General features: G+C 39.9%; 1 protein-coding gene across 1 annotated transcript; it reads left to right on the top strand.

Annotated features, from left to right (window-relative positions):
* Positions 1-1,445: 1,445 nt before the first annotated feature.
* LIN7C (lin-7 homolog C, crumbs cell polarity complex component) lies at positions 1,446-11,616 on the top strand. The gene is made up of 5 exons (XM_036259430.1): positions 1,446-1,497; positions 4,885-5,003; positions 5,247-5,318; positions 7,149-7,358; positions 8,238-11,616. Exons 1-5 carry the CDS (start codon positions 1,461-1,463, stop codon positions 8,391-8,393), a joined length of 594 nt encoding a protein of 197 aa, XP_036115323.1. The 5' UTR covers positions 1,446-1,460; the 3' UTR covers positions 8,394-11,616.
* The last annotated feature ends 9,213 nt before the right edge of the window (positions 11,617-20,829 follow it).

The following is a 20,829-nucleotide window of genomic DNA, read 5'->3' as shown; positions in this document are numbered from 1 at the left end:
TCCAGTTAAAGAAAACATTTTATGGCTCTCTTTGGCAGGTCCGAATTGCCAGCATCACTATTCTTGCGCTTTGGGGCCATTATCAAGAAAATAAGGGTGACTTGAACTCAAACGCAGTGACACCAGGACAATGATCTGATCACTGAGAAGGCTACAGCGTGACCAGTGGGGGTGGGGGGAGAAGCATACAGCATGGAGATGCTGGACAAACGATGGATGATTCACCTCCCAAGTGGGACTGAGCAAGACAACTGGAGATTTCATGCTTCTCAGAATAGTACACAATTGAAAACTTATGAATTATTTACTTCTGGAGTTTTCCATTTAATGTTTTTGGACTGTGGTTGAATGCCAGTAGCTGAAACCAGGGAAAGGGACCCCGCAGCTAAAGGGGAACTATTGTACCACCTCAGTGAGCGGTGGTAGCACATGGGGGATAATAGAAATCAGGTCAGGTGGATGAGTTAGGGTCAGAATACGAAGTATGTAGAAATCAAAAATGTAGAAACCCATTGACCATTTCTGAACAGAAACCTTTGACGATGAAATCAGAATCTAAGGGTGGGGAGTACAGTGGTGACATCTGTGGTGGATTGGAGGAAACTATTACACTGAACGGAAAAGGTGGGCCAGGAGCAAGGGTGAGAGTGTGCAAGATAATTCTGTCGTGGGTGCTGAATGCCTGTGTGTAAGGGCACTTGACATGTCAGCCCAGACTCGGTCTTGAATACATGTTCGGAGAATTTAAATACTGGGCAAAGTCTTATTTCATTTAAATTCAGGACCAAAGATTTTTTTTGGCTCATGAAATTTTCGAAAGTGGCCCTAAACATCTGTAATGCACATAGAATATCCTTTGCTTCATAGTATTTCATTTACATAGGATTCTAGATCGACTTTTGAAAACGACTCCGTGGTGCACCCAAGTACCTTGTTCTCTTGGTCACTCGGGTGTGTTTCATGACTTTTGTCCTCTTCACCTTCACTCGCGGATTTGTAGGGAAGATTCACGCCTTGGAATTTTAAAATTAAAGTAATGCTTAACTTATCCTGTTTACACCTAAGTGTCACCTTACCCCGGAGTTTCAGTACAAGGACCTTGGAGACCGGAGTCTTTGTCACACGGAGGGGGACTGAGGCCGAAAGTGGCCAAGGGAGCAGAGAACCACCAATGGCGGAGCTGGGAACACGGCTTGAATCAGCGGCAGGGAGAAGGGGCGGGAAAGGGGTTCTTCTCCACCGCGAGGCTGCGTATTCGAGAACCTTCGGCTGGCTAGGTGAGGCAGAAGACCGACCTTCGGCATCCACGCTCGGTACCCCGCCCCCCCAGGTGACCCTGGTCCGCGGCCCCGCCTCTCGCGATACTGGCCGGCCTTCGCCCTCCCGACTCCGCGAGGCCCCGCCCCTCGCCGCAGCCCCTCAGCCGTCACTTCCTGTGGGTCTGCAGGCAACGGGAGAAGATGGCGGCGCTGGGGGAACCCGTGCGGCTGGAGAGGGGTGAGTGCGGCGCTGCCCGGACGAAGAGGGCGGAGGGGTGGAGACGGCCGTGTCGCCGAGGGGAGGAGGACAGGCTCCGCGATCGGAGCCAGGCGGCCCCTCACGCTGGCGCCCGTCAGCGCCCAGCCCCAGGGTCTCTTGACGGATCCCAGACCCCGCGTGGGTCACAGCCTCCCCGGGGCACTGCACAGTTGAACGCCACCTGTCCGCGAGCGCGCACACGCTGCGCACGCGCTCCCTGGGTGGGCACCGCGGTCGCGGCGGTCGGACACTTGTCAGCCCGGGAAACATCACACGCCCCGTTCGGACGGGCCACAGGCTCAGCCCGTGTTTGTGGGTGCACACCCGGTCCCCACCTTCACCCACGAACCGCACCCTGCCCCGACACTGGCACGCTCCGCGGGACCCTCCTCCTGCCGGTTACGCACACAAACTCCATCAGGACTCGGCACCAGCTCACTTCTATTTGTACCGGAGTGTTTCCTGGCTTTGGTGCCCCTCCCAGGCCCGGAGAGGCGCTTCAGAATCAGTCCTGCCGATTTGGCCTCGGGAAGGTTACAGAGCTGGGAGGAAGAGTGTGGGGGATAGTGAAATAGTTGGAAGTTCACTCCTATTCCTCCTTTGCAAGTCCTGCAAATGCAAACCGTGGCTGGTTCCTTGCTATTTAGAGCCGACTGTCAAGGAAAATAAAACCTGTTCTGCCGAGGAATTAGAAGCTCAAAAGCCAGTGAAGATACATGGTTATGTCCCTGTCAGGGTCCTGTTACAGATTTTCAACATTCCATTCTGTCCTCCCCAAATTCTTTATTTCAACCGATTTCAAGCATTTTTTTTTTTTTTTGGCAGTCCTGTAGTAGAAGTCATTGGTTAAGAGTCAAGAAGTACAAACTAAACATTTTGAATATTAGTATGTAGTAAACAGTTTAAGTTAGAAGATTGAAAATACCTTGCAAGTATTAACATTTGCCATTGCAGTCTGAATATTAAGTAACTTATGCTCTAAGAAAGGAATTTGTTTTTTAAATTACTGTATTTGGAGAAGCATCTTTCCTCATGTAGTCACACAAACAAACGGACACTTAACATTGTTTATTCCTTAAGGTGTTCCCTCTTTTAGCCTCTCTATAAATATCGTTGTTTCCCTCCAGCCCACCAGGCCATTAATTAAAGCATCATTTTTGACAGAGAAGTAGCGGCTCTGGGAAGACTTACTAAGTTAGGCCTGTGACATCTTCCTCCTGAGCACAGTGGCACTGTGCTTTATAGATGGGAACAGGGCTGTTTGGTGTTAACGGAAGTAGTGTTTCTCTTTGAAAGCCAGTTATAGGATTCTAACATGTGGGCAGCCTTTTGTATTTTTATGCAGCACAAAATGTGAAACTTAATCTCTGGCATTCAGTTTTGATAGTCGTGGTTTTGGTTTCTGCTGTTGCAGAGTTCTTTTCAGTCCACTATAGAATGCTCAACACCTTAGAATGAATTACTCATGGTTGCCGTTTAGCAGGATAAACGGTTGCCATTTAGCAGGATAAAGTCAATACTACCTCCACTCTGATTCTTACTTATAATTCTGTTTAACAGACTCAATTAAATATTCTCAACAGTCCTACAGTATGAAATCAGTGCATATGATCAAGATCCCTGGACTCCTTCTCAGTCATCAAAACATGATTCAGTGGAACACATTTAAACATGTTAGGTACAGTGTAAGTTCAGTAAAGAGGATTTTACTTTTCGCCCTGGCCGGTTTGGCTCAGTGGTTAGAGTGTTGGCCTGTGGTCCAGAGAGACCTGGGTTCGGTTCCTGCTAAGGGCATGTACCTCAGTTGCAGTTTGTCTCTAGCCCTGGTTGGGTCGTGCAGGTGGCAACCACTAAGTGTGTCCCTTTCACATCGATGTTTCTCTCTCTCTCTCTCTCTCTCCCCCTCCCACTCTATCTGAACAAAAAATGGAAAAACGTCCTCGGGTGAGAATAAAAAAAGTATTTTACTTTTTTTCAGTTTTTTAACTGCATATTGTAACTGTAAATTAAAATAATTGATGAACCAGCAGTCCCCATTCACCAGCCATTCAAGTGTGGTGAGATATCAGAATCAGGAAAATCAAGTGTCCATCGATTTTGATTAACATCAATTTAAGCTTTTATTATGTGAAATTGGAAAATCTGCTTTTTCCTTTACTGCATTCATTCCTAGTTTTCCAGCTGCAAACTCAAAGAAGGCCATATTAATTCTATATAGAAAAAGTTCTAGTCCTTCCACTTGAAAAGAGGCAAGGAATAATAGAACAATAGGTACTCTACTCCGCTGGGGTATGAAAACAGTTAAGGGAAAAAAATCAAAGTAAAGATAATCATTAACAGTGTTGTAACATGACTCTGAATCTCATAAAATGCCTTAATTCATAAAACACTTATCCTCACACTTCCCAATGAGAATTGTCTTAACATGCTTAATGTATTTATATAAATGAGTACCATTCCTTAATATTTCTTATGATTAATTGGTGCCAAATGTAACATGACATTTATGCTTGCTACATGCCAGACCTTTTTCTATATATTGTTTGGTTTATTCATCAAGTAATTCTTGTAAGGAAGGTACTCTTGTTTCCATTTTACAGTAGAGAAACAGACACAGGGAGGTTAAGGAAATTGCTCAAGATCACCCAGCTAGTATTGAGACCAGATTGAAGAAACTAATTGTTTTTATTTTTCTATTTTGTGAACATGTATTTGATTGTCTTAATTAAAACACTGTTTTGATTCTAAGTTGAAAACAGACCAGTTAATTTTATTCATTTATACCATTGTTAGAAATGTGTCTCTGCCACTAACTCCATCTGTAATAGAATAGTCCATATCTACATGTATATTGTGTTTTCCTTTGGGGAATGAACAGTGATTTTTACTAGCACAGTGTTTTATACTGTTCAGTGCTTTGATTACTAATAATGATATGTAAATTTCTATTGACTGAATAGTTACTGATACACTGTCAGCTTCTCTGAAGCATAGACAATGTTTATTTGCCTATCACATTTTTTAGCCTCAGTTCTTTCCTTTGACATTTAGTATTTTCCATTCAGTTTTCTTGTCTCTCATAGGTGCTTTTTCCCAGGTTTTGTACATGTGCAACATCAGTATTTCTTCCTAATCCACTGTAAAATTTTGCATTCTTCTCAGATTTTATATTCCCATCCTTGTGTATACATACTCCCCATCTACATACAAACACACGTGAGCTCACACTCTTATGCTTTTTTTCTCTCTGTTTTTCATATTCTTGTTAGTCCTTAAGGAATGAATCCTATCTGCTATACAGTTACATAGGTACTTAGAGAATCTTCAGTGAAAATTATCTATCAGTGTGTATTTGTTTAACTCTAGATATTTGTAGAGCAATTGAATTGTTGGAAAAACTACAAAGGAGTGGAGAGGTACCACCACAGAAACTTCAGGCTTTACAAAGAGTCCTTCAGAGTGAATTCTGCAATGCTGTAAGAGAGGTGAGTACACAGGATTTCATTTTACTAAAAACGTGTTAAGTAAGATAATACTCTGAAATTTGGGTTCAGAATTTCTTAAGAAAACATAGAAAAACATTAGAATCTGTCCCTCTCATTTTTGGAATTTCTATTAGAAAGATATTTTACATAGATGCATAATTTTGCCTACAATTTAACACATTCATTTCATAGAACTCAAACACAGTATTTTCTGATAAGTAAAATCACTGACCGGTTTTACAGGTCTATGAACACGTCTATGAGACTGTGGACATCAGCAGCAGTCCTGAAGTAAGAGCTAATGCGACCGCAAAGGTAAATCTTTTCATTTACTAAAAGTGAGAGAATTCTCTAAAAATTAGAGGTTTTTAATATATAACTATTAAGTTCATGATAGCCTTGTTTTGAAAACTAACATGTCCTTCAAGCTACATTCAACTTCTAGTACTAAGAAATAGGACCTTTTTTATTGTCTTTACAAAAGATAATCTATCATGCTGGTTAGATCATTAAAATTACAGTTGCACACAAATAATCATACACATATCATGTAATACATAGTTATTTACATATACATATTTAGTTATATCGCTTATGTACATACTCATCAAAGTTTTGATGTATGAATTGTTTTATTACTGGTGAGGAAGCATCACATTAAGTTACCTGCCTCAGACCACACAAACAGAAAACAAACAGTAGCATTGGGTGGGATGCTCTCCAGGTTTCTCTTTGCTTCCTTTACCTTAACTCTGCAAAGATGTGGTCATGTCAGTAGTAGATTATATCTTCAGAGCTGCAGGTACAGGTTTTATATGCTTTCTGTCCTGATGATTTCCTCAATAATTCCAGCATTGGTCTCAGTGTCCATTATATATGGTTAGAATAAGTTAGTATTAGCAGTAAGTGATTTATATTAGAATTAATTATTAGGTAATTTTTCATTGATAGCTACTGGTTCAAAAATGGAAATACTGGATTATCTGTTGCATACAAACACTTAAACATGTGAGTGCATTTTGACAGAGTAGAAACCATAGAAGCTTGGCTTTAATTATTCCTGAGTTATATGACCTTCACAGCTTACTGAATATCTGAGCCTTAGCTCCATGGTCTGTAAAATGAGACCTCTTTCAGAGCCTAGAACAGTGATGTTTAACAAATCTTGAATTTCTTTCTCCCCTTCCCATTTTTGCTCATGCATCCTGATCCATCACAGAAAATTGTACTAGATTACTTGATTATCTTTAAAAGCAAAATGAAACCAAAAATCTCAACTGTGTGTTAGACTTAGTCTAGATTAGTCTAAATTTGAAAACTCGAAATATGTGGCTCTATTTCATCTGTGGAGTTTTCGTAGTAACTAGATAACTAAAGCAATGAAAGACATTCATGTTTATATGTACTCTTTTTCTCTATACTGAGTTACTTCTTGATGAGTTATTTAGTGTAAGGAACAAATAGTATATAGTAGCCAAAAGACTGCATATAAGGACACCTACCTCCTTGTAGGTTATATAGGTAGGTCGCGTCCTACACAAGGGCCCTCGATGGAGGTGGGCTATCCAGCCCCCAAGCTCAAGACTGCTGGCATGCTGGGGGAGAGGGTCTCTTCTTCAGTGTCAGTGTTCATTTGCCCAGCAAGCCTGCTTGCCCAGCGCTGCACAGAAGTTCTGAGCACTGGGTGGACTGCCCCAAGGTATGCTTTCTAGCCATATTCTCCGAAACACCATTTTCTTAGCTTACCTTCTCCTCAGAACTGCCAGTGAATTTGTGGGTACATCAAAAGTATGCACCTCAAAGATAGTCAAAAAGAGACTAGAGCCCTGGCCGGTTTGGCTCAGCGGTTAGAGCGTCGGCCTGCGGTCCTGAGAGACCCGGGTTCGGTTCCCGCTAAGGGCACGTACCTCGGTTGCAGTTTGTCCCCGGCCCTGGTCGGTTGTGCGGGTGGCAGCCACTCGATGTGTTCCTTTCACATCGATATTTCTCTCTCTCTCTCTCTGTTCCTCTCTCTCCCTCCCACTCTACCTGAACAAAAAATGGAAAAATGTCCTCGGGTGAGGATAAAAAAAAAAAAGAGAGAGAGACTAGAGAGCTGAAGTAAACAAAGGTCATATTTTTAAATATGTAAAGTTTTTTTTTCAGGCTACTGTTGCTGCATTTGCTGCCAGCGAAGGACATTCTCATCCTCGAGTTGTTGAGCTACCAAAAACAGAAGAGGGCCTTGGATTCAATATTATGGGAGGCAAAGAACAAAACTCTCCAATATATATATCAAGAATAATTCCAGGAGGAATTGCTGATAGACATGGGGGCCTCAAGAGAGGAGATCAACTTCTTTCTGTTAATGGAGTGGTAAGGGTGTTTTATTTCTATGTGTAGTAATGTGTTGTGACCACTTGGGGGTGTATATAAGTTATAGAAACAGATGTGTGTGTTGCGGGTGAGCTTTGTAGTTAAGAAATCCCTTGGGGGAATCCAGGCAGTACTATTTCGTATTAATACAAGTTAAAGCATTTTAATTGTGTTTTGCTTTTTTTCCATGTAAATTAGCAATGCTTAGTGTGATTTTTATGAAGTGATTAAGCTCTTTAATAGTTAAGACAGTATGTTAAATTAGAAGTCTACCCCTCATTTTAGTCTTATAGAATGGCAATTTCTTGCCCTGGCTACTCTGTTCAGCAGTTAGAGCATCAGCCCAAAGACCTAAGGGTCTTGGTTTCGATTCCCAGTCAAGGGCACATACCTGGGTTGGAGGTTTGATCCCTGGCCCCGGTCAGGGTCCTGTGGGAGGTAGCCAGTGGATATATCTCTCTCACATCAATGTGTCTCTCTCACCTCGATATTTCTCTCACATTGATGTTTTCTTTTTTATCTCCCTCCCTCCTTTCCAGTCTATCTAAAAATCAATGGAAAAATATCCTCGGGTAAGGATTAACAACAACAACAAAGACTGGCAATTTCTTGATTTACTTTTGGCTTAGTGGAATAATAGGGCATGTAGAGTGCTACACTAATTATTTGGATCTTAGAAACCGGTTCCTACAAGCAGAATATGGTTTAGCAGAGGATATTAAAATGATTAAAATGATAAAGCTAGGTTATTTCATAGGTTTATAGTGTTGAAATGATACATTAAACTGTTTTCTTATATGTATTTGAAACATTTTTGCATTTTGAATGAGTTACAAAACCTAGATATTAATTGTGTGTGTGTGTGTTTTTTTTTTCTAGAGCGTTGAAGGAGAGCATCATGAAAAAGCCGTAGAACTGCTAAAAGCAGCTCAGGGAAAGGTTAAATTAGTAGTGCGGTACACACCGAAGGTCTTAGAGGAAATGGAGTCACGTTTTGAAAAAATGAGATCAGCCAAACGCAGGCAACAGACCTAATGCAGTTCAAAACTTTATATTCCATTTTGCTTTTAGCTAGAGAAATTTTACTTGTGACCTACTGATGGCCGCAATGCCAGTGATTGTAAAAAACAAACAGAAACTTCCCGTGAAATGCTCCTTGCCATTTTATAAATGCCTATTTTAAAATCATTTGTGGTTCCAGAGATGCATACACTTTTTTCTGACAAGAAAAAGTAAAAGGTGATGAGGGCAATTTTGTCCTGCTCTTTTTACAGGCCTTTTTCAAATGCAGATTTTGTCATAAAGTTGTTATAGATTTTTAAAAATGCTTTTTAAATATTAAGATGTACTTTTACATTCTTATTTTTTTTTTAGGGAAAAAAGTTTTCTTCATTTTGCTGCTTATTTAAAAATAACAGTTCTCCAGTTCTTTATTTGCTTACTCTTTTTTTTTTAACCTGTAAAATTTCTTTATAGTTTTCCAAGAAATGACAGTTTCAGCTACAGCAGTTTGTTACACTGTCAATGTTAACATCACTGCTGCATTTTGTACTTTGAACACACACACAATTATATATAATCATTGGTAAATCATAACTCAGCACAGTGGAAGTTTTTTACTTTTATTTAAACATAATGTATAGTGAATACTCATTTGTACTGACTTATGAAAGTAAGTTTTTAAACACTGAAACAATCATTGCTAAAATATGTATTCTTTCATAATATTTGAGCAGCAAGCCAAGAAGATTGTTTTTTAGCATTACTGATTAGATCTGTTTATATTCAACAGTATGTCAAACTACAAATGCAAAAAACAGGTTCAGGTTTCATCTTTTGCAAAAAATTTTAAAATGTTATTCATTTCTATTTAAATATATTACTTATATTTTGGTCCTTCCATTCCTAGAGATGAGCCATTTAGTTTGTGGTGGGAAATAGCAGAAGCAAAGAAGAATAAGTAATACTTTAACCTCACTAGTTTCAAGAGTTACATGTTCTTACTAGCTCAGTTTAAAGAATTGATTTTAAATAGGATGATTATAGAAGGATATATTTAAGATATATAGAATTATGAGGAGATGTATTCATAAGAACTTACTCATATTAAAATGGTTGGATTTAGAGATGTGATCTTTGTTTATGGTTCAAATACAATGATGGGAATGCTGAGAGGTACTTTCAGTTGTCCACTGGATGTCACTGCTTTACTGAGAGGCAGCTATCAGTGAAAGACTGTGACTGAGCTTTTTTTAAAGGCTGAAATTAAAGAGTTGAGGTTCATTTTCAGTCAACAATTTATAGGAACAGTTGTACGATTTTTAAGTGACGGGTTCTAAAAGGAAGACAATGCTTTAAAATATATGAGGAATTCAGACCTGTGTAAAAAGTGGGCATTTTGAAACATTCCTTCAGGAAGACTAGAAATGTATACCTTTTTCTGCATGTTTGTGAGCACTGTGGGTCTTAAAAGATTATTCCAGTTTTCAGTGATTTTTCAGAATAAAAGTCAATCAGCATTGTTATTTATCATTTAGGTATTGAACACTGGATTGCATGGTTGAATGTCTGTTTAGTCCACTACAAAATGTGCTTGTTATTGATAGGAATGTTGTTAAATTGTATATTTTCAAAATTAATTGATGTTTTTAAAATGTTGAGACCAAAGTAGTGTAGAAGAATTATGGACTTAATTTAATTTAATTGTAAAATTATTAGAGGTATTTGTTGTAGAGCTTTATATATTAAAGAGAGGTATTGGTGCATATAAAAACAGTAATATTGTTATGCTCGTATACTTGCATTACAGAGTAAATAAACCCTAAAGAAACCTTATTTTAGTATTGCTGCAGCTGCAGTAGCTTTTAAGGGCGTGTCAACATTTCATTATAAATTATAGCTTCCTGGTTCAGTATCTCAGCTATTTCAGAACTTGCAGCCAAGTTAAATCTTTTTTGGTGTTGAAACTTAATAAGTTGAGTAAGCTATTTTTTTTTCTTCTACAGTAATCCACAATCTGTTCTTTGTGTGGGTTGGCGCTTATTTATAATTCTTAAAATAAAGATAGCTTAAAGAAGCCAAATACAGTAGTTTTGCTTGTTACTATTGAGCATGAGTAGCAGTAGTTTGTTTTTGTTGAAACAGTTTTCATAATTTTTCCCAGAATTTTAAACCCTGACCATAGAAAAATTCAATCATTCAGTGGCAAAGATGTACAGTAGTAGTTTGGTATCATGAGGAAATGAAGGGATTTTTTTATTTATAATGAAAAGTATGATTCATGAACATAATCAGGCACATAGTAAGTGTATAATAGGTGTTTTATTTGTGAATTATAATTATCCCCTCTCCCCAGTTTTCATTTATTCTTTGGTATTTTAAAATGGGTCGACTCAGTGGTTCTGAATCTTACCCATATTAGTACACCCTGCAGAACTTTAAAAGATTGATACCTGAGTCGCATCTTACACTAACTAAATCACAATTTCTGAGTATGGGGCCAGATTTTGTGTGTGTGTGTTTAACTTTCCCGGTGGTTCTGAAGGACACGTAGGGTTGAGAACCATAAATTTTCCCCTTTATAAAATGCTCTAATCACACTGGACTGTGTTTGGAAGTATCAGAATAGAATAATTTATAGCTACTATTAAGTAGCAGGAAATATTATGTTTGGTTATATTTCTTAATTTCTTTAGTAATAAAAGGTACTTGGCATTCTTTATTTGGTAAATAATTACAGTCTTTTAAAAAAAATTAAAATCTGCCCATAGTTTAAGCATAAACTTTTAATGTCTGTCATCTTTCTGCTCCCTTTACCTTTTTAAAACTTAAAAAGATAAATGTTTATTATTTGAGAAAACATGTTTAAAAATTGCAGGTGAGAAATAATGTCTTGATAATTACGTGCTGTCTTAACATGGCCACTTTATCTTTACCAATATGCTAGATTATAGTGGCCTAGTTCTTTGGGGTTTAATAATTCAGATGTGTTTTAAAAAAATTATTGTCTTCTAAATTTTTGAAAGTTATTTTGTTTAAGTACTTAACGTAGTTTAGCTTGAGTACTTTGTTTACAATTTGAATGGATATTATCACATTTAATGGAAGAAATGGCTATGGTTTATCTGAAAAGAATGTCAGCATGACTTGGTGTAGATTTAAAAGAATACATGTCGTGAATATTTTATAACGTGGAATGGTCATTGAAATATCAAGGACTCTAGTAATTGTATTTCCTGAATAAATGTATGTTTATGAATTTTCTAACTTACATTTTGTTGTCTCCCCTGCTAACAGTCTGGTTTTATACTCTTTATTGTCCAGAATTTTACTACTAGCGTTTCTTTCAAAGGTTATTGCAGTTCTGTAACAGTTAAATAGTGAACAAACAAATTACTTGCTCATTAATTTTCGAGAACTTTCAAACTGATTTGTACCTGGACATAGTTTAATTCTGTAGTTTGAGGTAAAGAAATAGAACACTCAAAATGGATTTAACAGTTTTTCAATAGATGACTTAAATTACCAATTCTGATTCTAAGGCTTATTTAAAATAGATCTGCACTAATTGGATTTGGAAAAAGTTGGTATAAGTGCACAACAAATCTGTTTCTGAAAGCTGTGTATAAAATAACTTTTAAATGAGGTAAAAATCTATGGGGATTACTGGAATGAAACTTCAAATTCCCATATTTTGCTTTGTTTTTCATAAAATAATAACTACAAAAAAAGAGTTCTCTTGTGTTATTTTAAGAGAGGCAGTATGGCGGTGATTGAGAGCCCAGGACCTGGAGCCCGACTGCCTGGTTTAAGTGCCAGGTCCACTGTTGTGTGTAACTCCCCTGAGCCTCAGTGCCCTCAGCTCTCCTGTGCAGTAAGAGTGCCTGCAAGTGCTGCTGACCGGAAAGCTCTTAGAAGGTGCCCGGCCGGAAGGTGCCGTTTGTGTTTGCTGTTGTTTCCATGTAAAATAGCATCGGGATCTGACTGACTAAAGGAAGACATTGTGGCCAATAATTAAAATGAGCAAGTTCTCACTTTGGATGCCTAGAAAAAGAAAAAAGATAACCTTTTATTTGTGCTTGAAAACTTGAAAAGGGATAAGGTTCATAAGGACTTTTCAGATTTCTGTCCACTCTGACCAAACTCCTGGAATTCTAAAATTAGTGGGGTTTGGGGTATTGGGGAGTTGAATTCACATGCAGAATGAAAAATCATAAGAATCTAAGTGTCATTAAGGAATTTGTTCAATCAGAAGAGCACTTTGTAGGGAGGCTATGACCTAGCTCTAGAATCAGTGGATTGTTGGAATGGGTGTCAGACAATACAAAGCGTAATTCACCATCATGGATTTTTAAAAGGCAGGAAATGTACCAAGCAACCAGGGGTACAACAAAAAGCCTTTATTGTTAGCCTTCAGTTTCCTCATAATTTCAGTAAACCAGAATACCCATTCTCTGCATCATCCAATTTTGGTTTTGTTATATTCATTATCACTGATTATTCTGGTTTTAATATAATAAAGTGGTGACTGAAGTTTTTGTACATTTATTTCTGTAGTGGCAGAAAACCCACCTGTTGACTTCTTTAAGATGATATGTGAAGAGCAAAAGGTAAATTGATACAGAGCCTGTTTGTCAGTTTTATTCCTTTGACTTCAGACTTGTTTTGTTAATCATCTCCTGAGGATCTTTTTTTTTTTTTATCCTCACCCGAGGATATTTTTCCATTTTTTTGTACAGATAGAGTGGGAGGGAGAGAGAGAGAGAAACATCGACGTGAAGGGACACATCGAGTGGCTGCCACCTGCACGACCAACCAGGGCCGGGGACAAACCGCAACCGAAGTACGTGCCCTTAGCGGGAACCGAACCCGGGTCTCTCCGGACCGTAGGCCGACGCTCTAACCGTTGAGCCAAACTGGCCAGGGCCTGAGGATCTTTTTAAAATACATTTTTCAATTGATATTTTAGAGAGATAGAAACATCGATGTGAAAGAGATACATCAATCGGCTGCCTCCTGCACACCCCCTACTGGGGATCGAGCCTGCAACCCGGACAGGTGCCCTGACTGGGGATCGAATCAGGACCTCTCATACCAGTCCATGGGACGATGCTCAATCCATTGAGCCACGCCGGCAGGGCCCAAGGACATTTTTCCATTGATTTTTTTTTTTAGACAGAGTGAAGGGAAGGAGGGAGGAAGAGAGAGAGAGAGGGAGAAACATTGATGTGAGAGAGACATCAATTGGCTGCCTCCTGCTCAACCCAACTGGGGCTGGGGATCAACCCTGCAACCCAGGTACATGCCCTTGACTGGAATTGAACCCATGACCCTTTGGTCTGCTGAGAACCCTGCCAGGGTTGATTTTAAACTTTTTAAAAAAGAACAAGGGCTTCATGTCAAGAAGGTATTCTCATCAACTGCGGAAGTATATTCCGCATGGTCAAGATTCAGTCCTTTTATAAAATTTTCTGTAGGAGAGGAAGTATGGAAGAAATCTAATTTGTTAGAATCTCCAGAACTGTTCTAACTTATTGGATAAAAAGAAGAAAATGTAGCCGTTGGCTGCAGGTAAGTTCTCTTTATACAGCCATATTAAAAGTGATTTGCCTGGCCCTTTGGCTCAGTGGTTGAGCATCAACCCATGCACCCAGAAGTCACCAGTTTGATTCTCAGGGCACGTGCCCAGGTTGTGGGCCTGATCCCCAGTTGGGGGCATGCAGGAGGCAGCCAGTCAATGCGCTCTCTCATTGATGTTTCTATCTCCCTCTCCCTTCCTCTCTCAAAATCAAAGAATAAAAGAAAAGTAATTCATTTCATCAGTGAGGAATAAAAACCCAAACCTTTTATTTGTTCTTGTTTATTATTTGGCAAAGAAATGGAATCTGAATGCATGAAATAGCCAAGGTCACTTTTTTTTTTTCCTGGCATCTCTTATTTTGAGCCCAGAATTTAGATAATACCTAGATTTTTAGTTTTGTGTTTTAAGGTGTTATGGATTGAATTCCCCACCCCTTCCCAAAAAAGGTATGTCGGAGTCCTAACTCTTCAGAATGTCTACAGAGAAGTTAAAACAGCTTATTAGCGTGGGCCCTAATCCAATATGGCTGGTGTCATTAAAAGGAAATTTGGACACAGACACTCAAAGGGAAAAGACTGGAAAGATGAAGGCAGAGGTTGGGGTGATGCTCTTACAAGCTAAGGAATGCCACAGATTACTAGCATACTATCAGAAGCAAATAGGGGCATGGACAGATTTTTCCCTTGATCTTCAAAAGGAACCACCCCGAGGACATCTTGATCTCGAACTTACAGCCTCTAGAACTCTGAAATTTATTTAAACCACCCAGTGTGTGGCATCCCTAGAAAACTAGTACATAAGAGCATCTACATTCCAGTGGCATTATCCAGAATGATTGGCTACTCCCTTGTGCACTAAGGTGTCCATTGAAGTGGGTCGGGTTAAGAGAATGAAGATTCCTGGTGAGGGGAATGCTGCGTTCTTTGTTTCCTGTGGTCGAAGTGCTTCCTTTGACACCTGTGCGGCTGTGTAATTGAGCTCCTGCCTCCAAGTGGCCCCCTTGGCTCAGCAGCCCCTCAGAACTGAACATCCTCATTTGAGGCTGCCAAAGACTGCGTGGCGGCATCCTTCTCAACTCAAGGACATTCCAGGAGTTGGCAGTGCCAGGAGAAAATTCATCACTGAGAGGCGTTTCTACAGTGGCCTATGCTCCGATTAGAATGTGATGAAAATTTGTTCTTGGCCAGAGGATTTCACCCTTTATAGGTTTGAGCTGGTTCCTTATGGTCCACATGCCTGATGCGTTTAATTCGACTAGAACCTCTTGTGTTGCTCCATCCTTAAGACTCTCCATTGCACTTAGGATAAAATCCAGATATCTTGCCACAATTTAAGAGGTTCTGCACAATCCATTCCCTCCTACCTCTCAACTGCCCCATTTGCTTTACTCCACACCCAGTTCTCCTTGCTGGAAGGCTCTCCCTCTGCTGCCTCACTGGCTGGCTGCTCCCATTCAGGTGTAATCTAAGTCACCACCTCTGTTAAGCCTTCTGTGGGCCCTTATCCTCTGTTAATATGGGGCACCTTGTTTATAGTATGTGCTTTATTGTGTCTTCACCATTAGAGTTTAAGTTCCATGACAGCAAGAGATTCACAAATGTGTCCTTTACATCTGTTTCCCTACCACCTTACTACCTAAAACTAGTACGGTGATATGTTATACACTGTTGAATTGGCATACTTTTTCCAAAGTTCCACAAGCAGATTAGAGTTTGCCTGGGAACCATATAAAAGCAACAATAATGCACGCCGAGGCTAGGCACAGAATACGCCAGCTGATCTTATTAACACATGTCCAAGAAAGGACCAAGAACTCGCTCCGTTAAAATGATGAGTCCCCTTTGTGGAGGACAACAATGGGAGCTACATGAAGAACTGTGTACTGCTGACCAAGATCTGCTTTTTAAAAGGTCTACTGTGTAACTACATTAGAAATAACAGTGATGACGTGGTACAGTGGAAGGAACACTGAACTTGAGTTACAGTTCTGCCACTTAACACATGATCCTTGAGTCCTAATTTTCTTGATTATATCCTTATTAGAGAGGAGACGATTTCCAATCTTTTAAAAATTGTCCTTATTCACTAGAAAAGCTATCTCTTTAGCCAAAGCCTAAAATGTGGTAACAGAACTACTCTGGTTCAAGCAGTCTGGGGCTGAGGGTCGAGGTGAAGGGCTAAGCTGCCCCCTTGACACCCCTTCCATGCTGCAGAGCCTAGGTGTTTCTCTGAGCACAGTCCTCTCTCCTAGATGATGTCTCGAGTCCATTTCTGTTCTAAAAGTTTAACGATACTTAAATGCTAATGGTTTGATGTGAGTGATTTTTATCATGTGACATAAACTGCACGGAGAAGTATTTGCTATAATATTATAAATATTGATAATAACTACCTTTCATCAAGCATCTACCAGGCAGGCACTGAATCTAATCCTTAAAACCACCCAATGTGATAGATGTGATCAACACAGCCAACATGCAATCTCAATTTTGGTTTCAAAACCCCTTTCTTCCAATGCCACAGTGCACTTTTAACTGTTTTTCCTCTCATTTTATTTTTTACATTCCTTGGCTTTTTTGTTTATGTTTTATTTTAAGCTAGCATCCTGTGTTTACATATGAAAAAAGCAGAATAAATGTAACCAGTGTATTATGGCAGTATTCACTTGGGCATTGTCAGGTTGGCATCTTTTCTCTAGTACGTAGGAACCCCACTAAATTGCGTTAGCACATTGAGAATACCACTTTCTGTCTATTGGATTACTTTGTATCACCAAATTAGAAATGAACAGGTGGATTGTAGCAATTTAAAAATGCTAAGCTATGAATACTATAGAAGTGCATCAATTTAAGTGAATTATAGCCGTGGCAAAAACAAAAAACAAAAAACATTTCATAAACTGCTTAAGAATGGTAGGACTAACTAAAGAAACAACAAGAAAATTGGAAGAAGAAAATGATCAGCTAAGGTTCTTCATTTCAATTAAATGAACTTGATTGTTATCTCTTCTCACTTGGTAGAAATAATATGTATTTATTAATTCACTCAACCTGTATTTATTGAACATCTCTTATGTACTGCGTAGTGTACTTAGGATACAGCCTTAAACAAGACTGATAAAAGGACTCATATTCTGGTGGGAGAGCCAGAGGAACAGGAACACAAATGTACTTTTAGGTGGTGTTGAGTGTTAGGAAGTCCAACAGGGTAGGAGGGCTAGAGAGCCACAGGAAAATGAAACTCAGGTACATTAAGTCACAGTCAAGATTCACAATGAGTGACCTCACGGTCCCTACTCATCCTGGGCTCTCTGGGGTGGGCTCAGAGACAAAGGCCAACCATACCTGAGCAATGGTTTTGTGGTTTTCCTTGGAACCGCCATATGGAATCAACTGCACTTCCCATAATGTTTGCAATGCTTACTAAATACTAACACTATTTTAAAGCACCTACTTTGTGCTGATTATCCCTTTCTATCAGTTATCCTTGTGCCCATTGGCACCCCCAACACCCGAGTTAGAATAAAAATCTAAGCACCTCACCGTGACCCACCAAGCCGTGCATGGTCCAGCTTCTGTCTCCCTCTCCAGCTCTCATTCATCCCCTATCCTCATGTCCCTAACATGACAGCCTTTCACACTAGCTGTTCCCTCTGCCTGAAGTCCCTTACCCAACTGCTGATATGCATTTGTCTATTTTGTGAGCCCACTCCTTCCCCAAGGTGATACACTTCTTGAGGACAGGCAGCACCTTGTTTTGCTCACTGTCCTATATCCAGAGCTGAGAACAGTGCCTGGCACATCGTAAACAATATTTGTTGAGAGAACAAATGAAAGAATGCAAGGATGATGTTTTAGGGAGGACAGAAAAGGTCTCTCTGAGGCGATGATAGTTCAAGAGAAACTGAATGGTGGAACTGAAGAAGCCACCTATTTGAGTATCTGGGAGATCGGAGTTTTAGATAGAACTCAACAAATAGCATCTCTCTTCCCCACTATGGTTCTGAATACAGCAGGGGATAAAACAAATGAGTTGGCAGATGGGGACCAAAATCTCATGTGTATTATTCGTTCGCTCATTCATACTACCAATATTTGTTGAATGTCTGCCACGTGCCAGTCGTGTTCTAGGGGGTAGGGGTGGAGGAGAGCACAACACAAAGCCCTGGCCTCGCGCAGTTCACTTCCCGTTCAAGGCTGGGCTTCTCGAGAAGAAAATGTGCTTCCTCGGATTCGCCAGACTGACCCACCTCCTCTGGACCACGGCTGAGTTCTCATCATTCCCAGACTGCAGGACAAAGCTTGCTCCCTCCCTCCATGGATAAGGGCAAATGTCTATCCTTCTTCCCAGGTTTACCATCGGATCCTTACCCCATCTCCCATGGAGAGCTTTCCTTTAGCAGCCTCTGAGGTAGAAGTAGAACCCGGAAAGGGTGGTGTCCCAGCAGCCAGGTAGAAGTATGAACATACAAAACTTGTGTGAGCCGAATGGCTGTTAACAAAATTAAAACGTAAATTTTAAACGGCCATTTAAACCAGTCTTTAAATTTGCAAATGTTGACAGAATTGTATGAAAGAGCCCAAATGTGACTTATTATATAACATGAATATTTTCCCTTTAAAACCGATCGAGAAGGGAAGGAGTCAACAACACAAGCACACACTTTCCCCCTCCACTGTCTTCTGTAAATACCTGGAAACATACTAATTTGTTACTCTGCATAGTTACCTTTTTATGTTTTACCACAAGGTGGCAGTAAAGTGCCGTTGTTTCTGTTTTAGAATTTCCTAGCAGTTTCTGCCAACTAAAGACCAGGCTTACCCTTAAAAACGTACCCCTTTTCTTTTAAATCAAAATTAATATTTAAATGTATTTTATGAAATTTAAAGCTCTGGAAATGTGGAAATAAAATTCTTTGCAAATATATCCTGAAAAAAAAAAAAAAACCTCTCTAAATGCCAAATTACACAAATATCTATCTACCACTCAGTATATAAGTTTCGGATGGAGGTCAGAAGAAAGACTGGTTTAGTATTGTTTTGGTCCTTCTACTAAATGTGAGCAACATTAGCTGACTGAAATTTATTTTTGGCTTTACTTCTCTTAGATATCTTCACCTAAGCTCAAATAGGATGTTCGATCAAGAGAGAAGTCATTTAAGAAGGAACATGGCGAATTCCTTTAACTAAACCAAAGACCATATGAGGCATTGCAATTAACTTGCTTTGTCTGACCTAAATTTGTCAAATGTTTCTCTTTTTTATAAAAATTAAATATACCATTTAAACCAAGTATACTGTAGAGTGGAAGGAGCATTTGACCTAGATGTCAGCTCCAGTTCTGCCAATAATTAGGTATATTGCCTGCTTTAGTTATCCTCTGCTGGTCTGATTTCTCACTGGTAAAGGAGATTTAACACAGGATCTTCAAAGTTCCTTCTATTTCTGAGGATTTTAAAAGTATCATGGAGAAAGAGTTTGGCACAACATAAGGCGGAACTTTCTAACTGGCAAAGCTGCCTGAAGGCGGATCCTACTACCAGTGGCCATGTGAATGCTAAACCTAAATGTATCTGATACAGCAACAGGGATACTGCTGAGCACTCGTAGGGCTGAAGTAGATGACGAACGAGGCTAAGGTCCTTTCTCACCCTAAGTTTCTTCTTTTTTCTTTTTAAATATATTTTTAAATTGATTTTTCAGAGAGGGGAAGGGAGAGAGAGAGAGAAACATCAATGTGCGTGACACATCAATCGGCTGCCTCCTGCTTGTCTCCTGCTGAGGATCAAGCCTGCAACCTGGGCATGCGCCCTGACTGGGAATGGAACTGGAACCTCTCAGTTCATGGGACAATGCTCAATCCACTGAGCCACACCAGCGGGCTCACTCTAAGTTTCTGAACTCCGTAAGTTAAATTGAATTGTAAGCTACTTGAAGGGAGGGACGTGTCATGCCATATATCCCAAGGCTGCCATGAACACGTGCCTCTCAAATTTCTGTATGCAGGGAGACTAATTGACTGAGTCCTGCTGGAAGATTCTTCACCACAGGCTGGTCCATGTCACTGAGCACAACAGAGGTACCAAGGCAAGCCTGCCCAGGAGACCAGGGACTCCTCTGGTGGCAGACATCATCTCTCCAAACTTGTACAGAACTGCTTTGCAGTCTCACGCAACCAACCTTTTCTCCTTCCTCTCTCCCTGACATGGAGTCAAAACTGCATCTTGATCTCATGGCTCTAAAAATCTCCCTCCCCGAATTTTCTCACAAACATGTTCCCCAATCAATCTCTTTCAAGAGCAATCCCATTTTGCTGTCTGCTTTCAAAAGACTCACACTTGCACAGCCTTCTAGCAGAAAGACACACTCTGGGGGCAGGTGCTACAGCAGAATCGGGACATTTAGGATCTAGGGCCCCATCCCAGACCTGCTATACCAGAATCGATGGAGATGGGATGTCTGTTTTTAAAATCTTCCCCCAGGAGATTTACATGTAAACTGGGCTGAATTGCTCTCAACTCTTCAGTCACTAGCAAGAGCAGATACTGAGGAGTAGATGCATGGTCAATATTCCTTGAAACAATAATTTTTTTAAAAAAGTTTAATGCTTGGTAAGTGTGTGTTATTTTGAAACAATGGGAGCAAACTGGCAATGTTGTTATAATGTGTTTCCCTATCACCTCAAGGTCCTCCATTTTCTCCTCATGTTGATATTTTTAAAAATGAAATGGATACATATATTTTAACACTAACATGGGGCAAGAAAAAAAAGAAAGAAAGAGTTTCATAAATAGTATCAGATTTTGCCAACCAGACCTCAAGAATGGCATTTTTGGCATCATCCTAACATCAGCACTGTTGATCTAATCTCCACAGCTCTTTGCTTTGCAAC

This window comes from Molossus molossus, unplaced genomic scaffold, assembly GCF_014108415.1.
Source record: "Molossus molossus isolate mMolMol1 unplaced genomic scaffold, mMolMol1.p scaffold_m16_p_13, whole genome shotgun sequence".
Classification (NCBI taxonomy): domain Eukaryota; kingdom Metazoa; phylum Chordata; class Mammalia; order Chiroptera; family Molossidae; genus Molossus; species Molossus molossus.
The sequence above is the reverse complement of the archived record's forward strand: the minus strand, read 5'-3'. Positions and strand labels throughout refer to the sequence as shown.

Excerpts from the sequence above, each read along its gene's own strand:
- LIN7C (XM_036259430.1), top strand. The coding sequence starts at position 1,461 with ATGGCGGCGCTGGGGGAACCCGTGCGGCTGGAGAGGG. Across the intron at positions 5,004-5,246 it reads TCTGCAATGCTGTAAGAGAG|GTCTATGAACACGTCTATGA; the intron begins GTGAGTACACAG and ends CCGGTTTTACAG. Across the intron at positions 5,319-7,148 it reads GAGCTAATGCGACCGCAAAG|GCTACTGTTGCTGCATTTGC; the intron begins GTAAATCTTTTC and ends TTTTTTTTTCAG.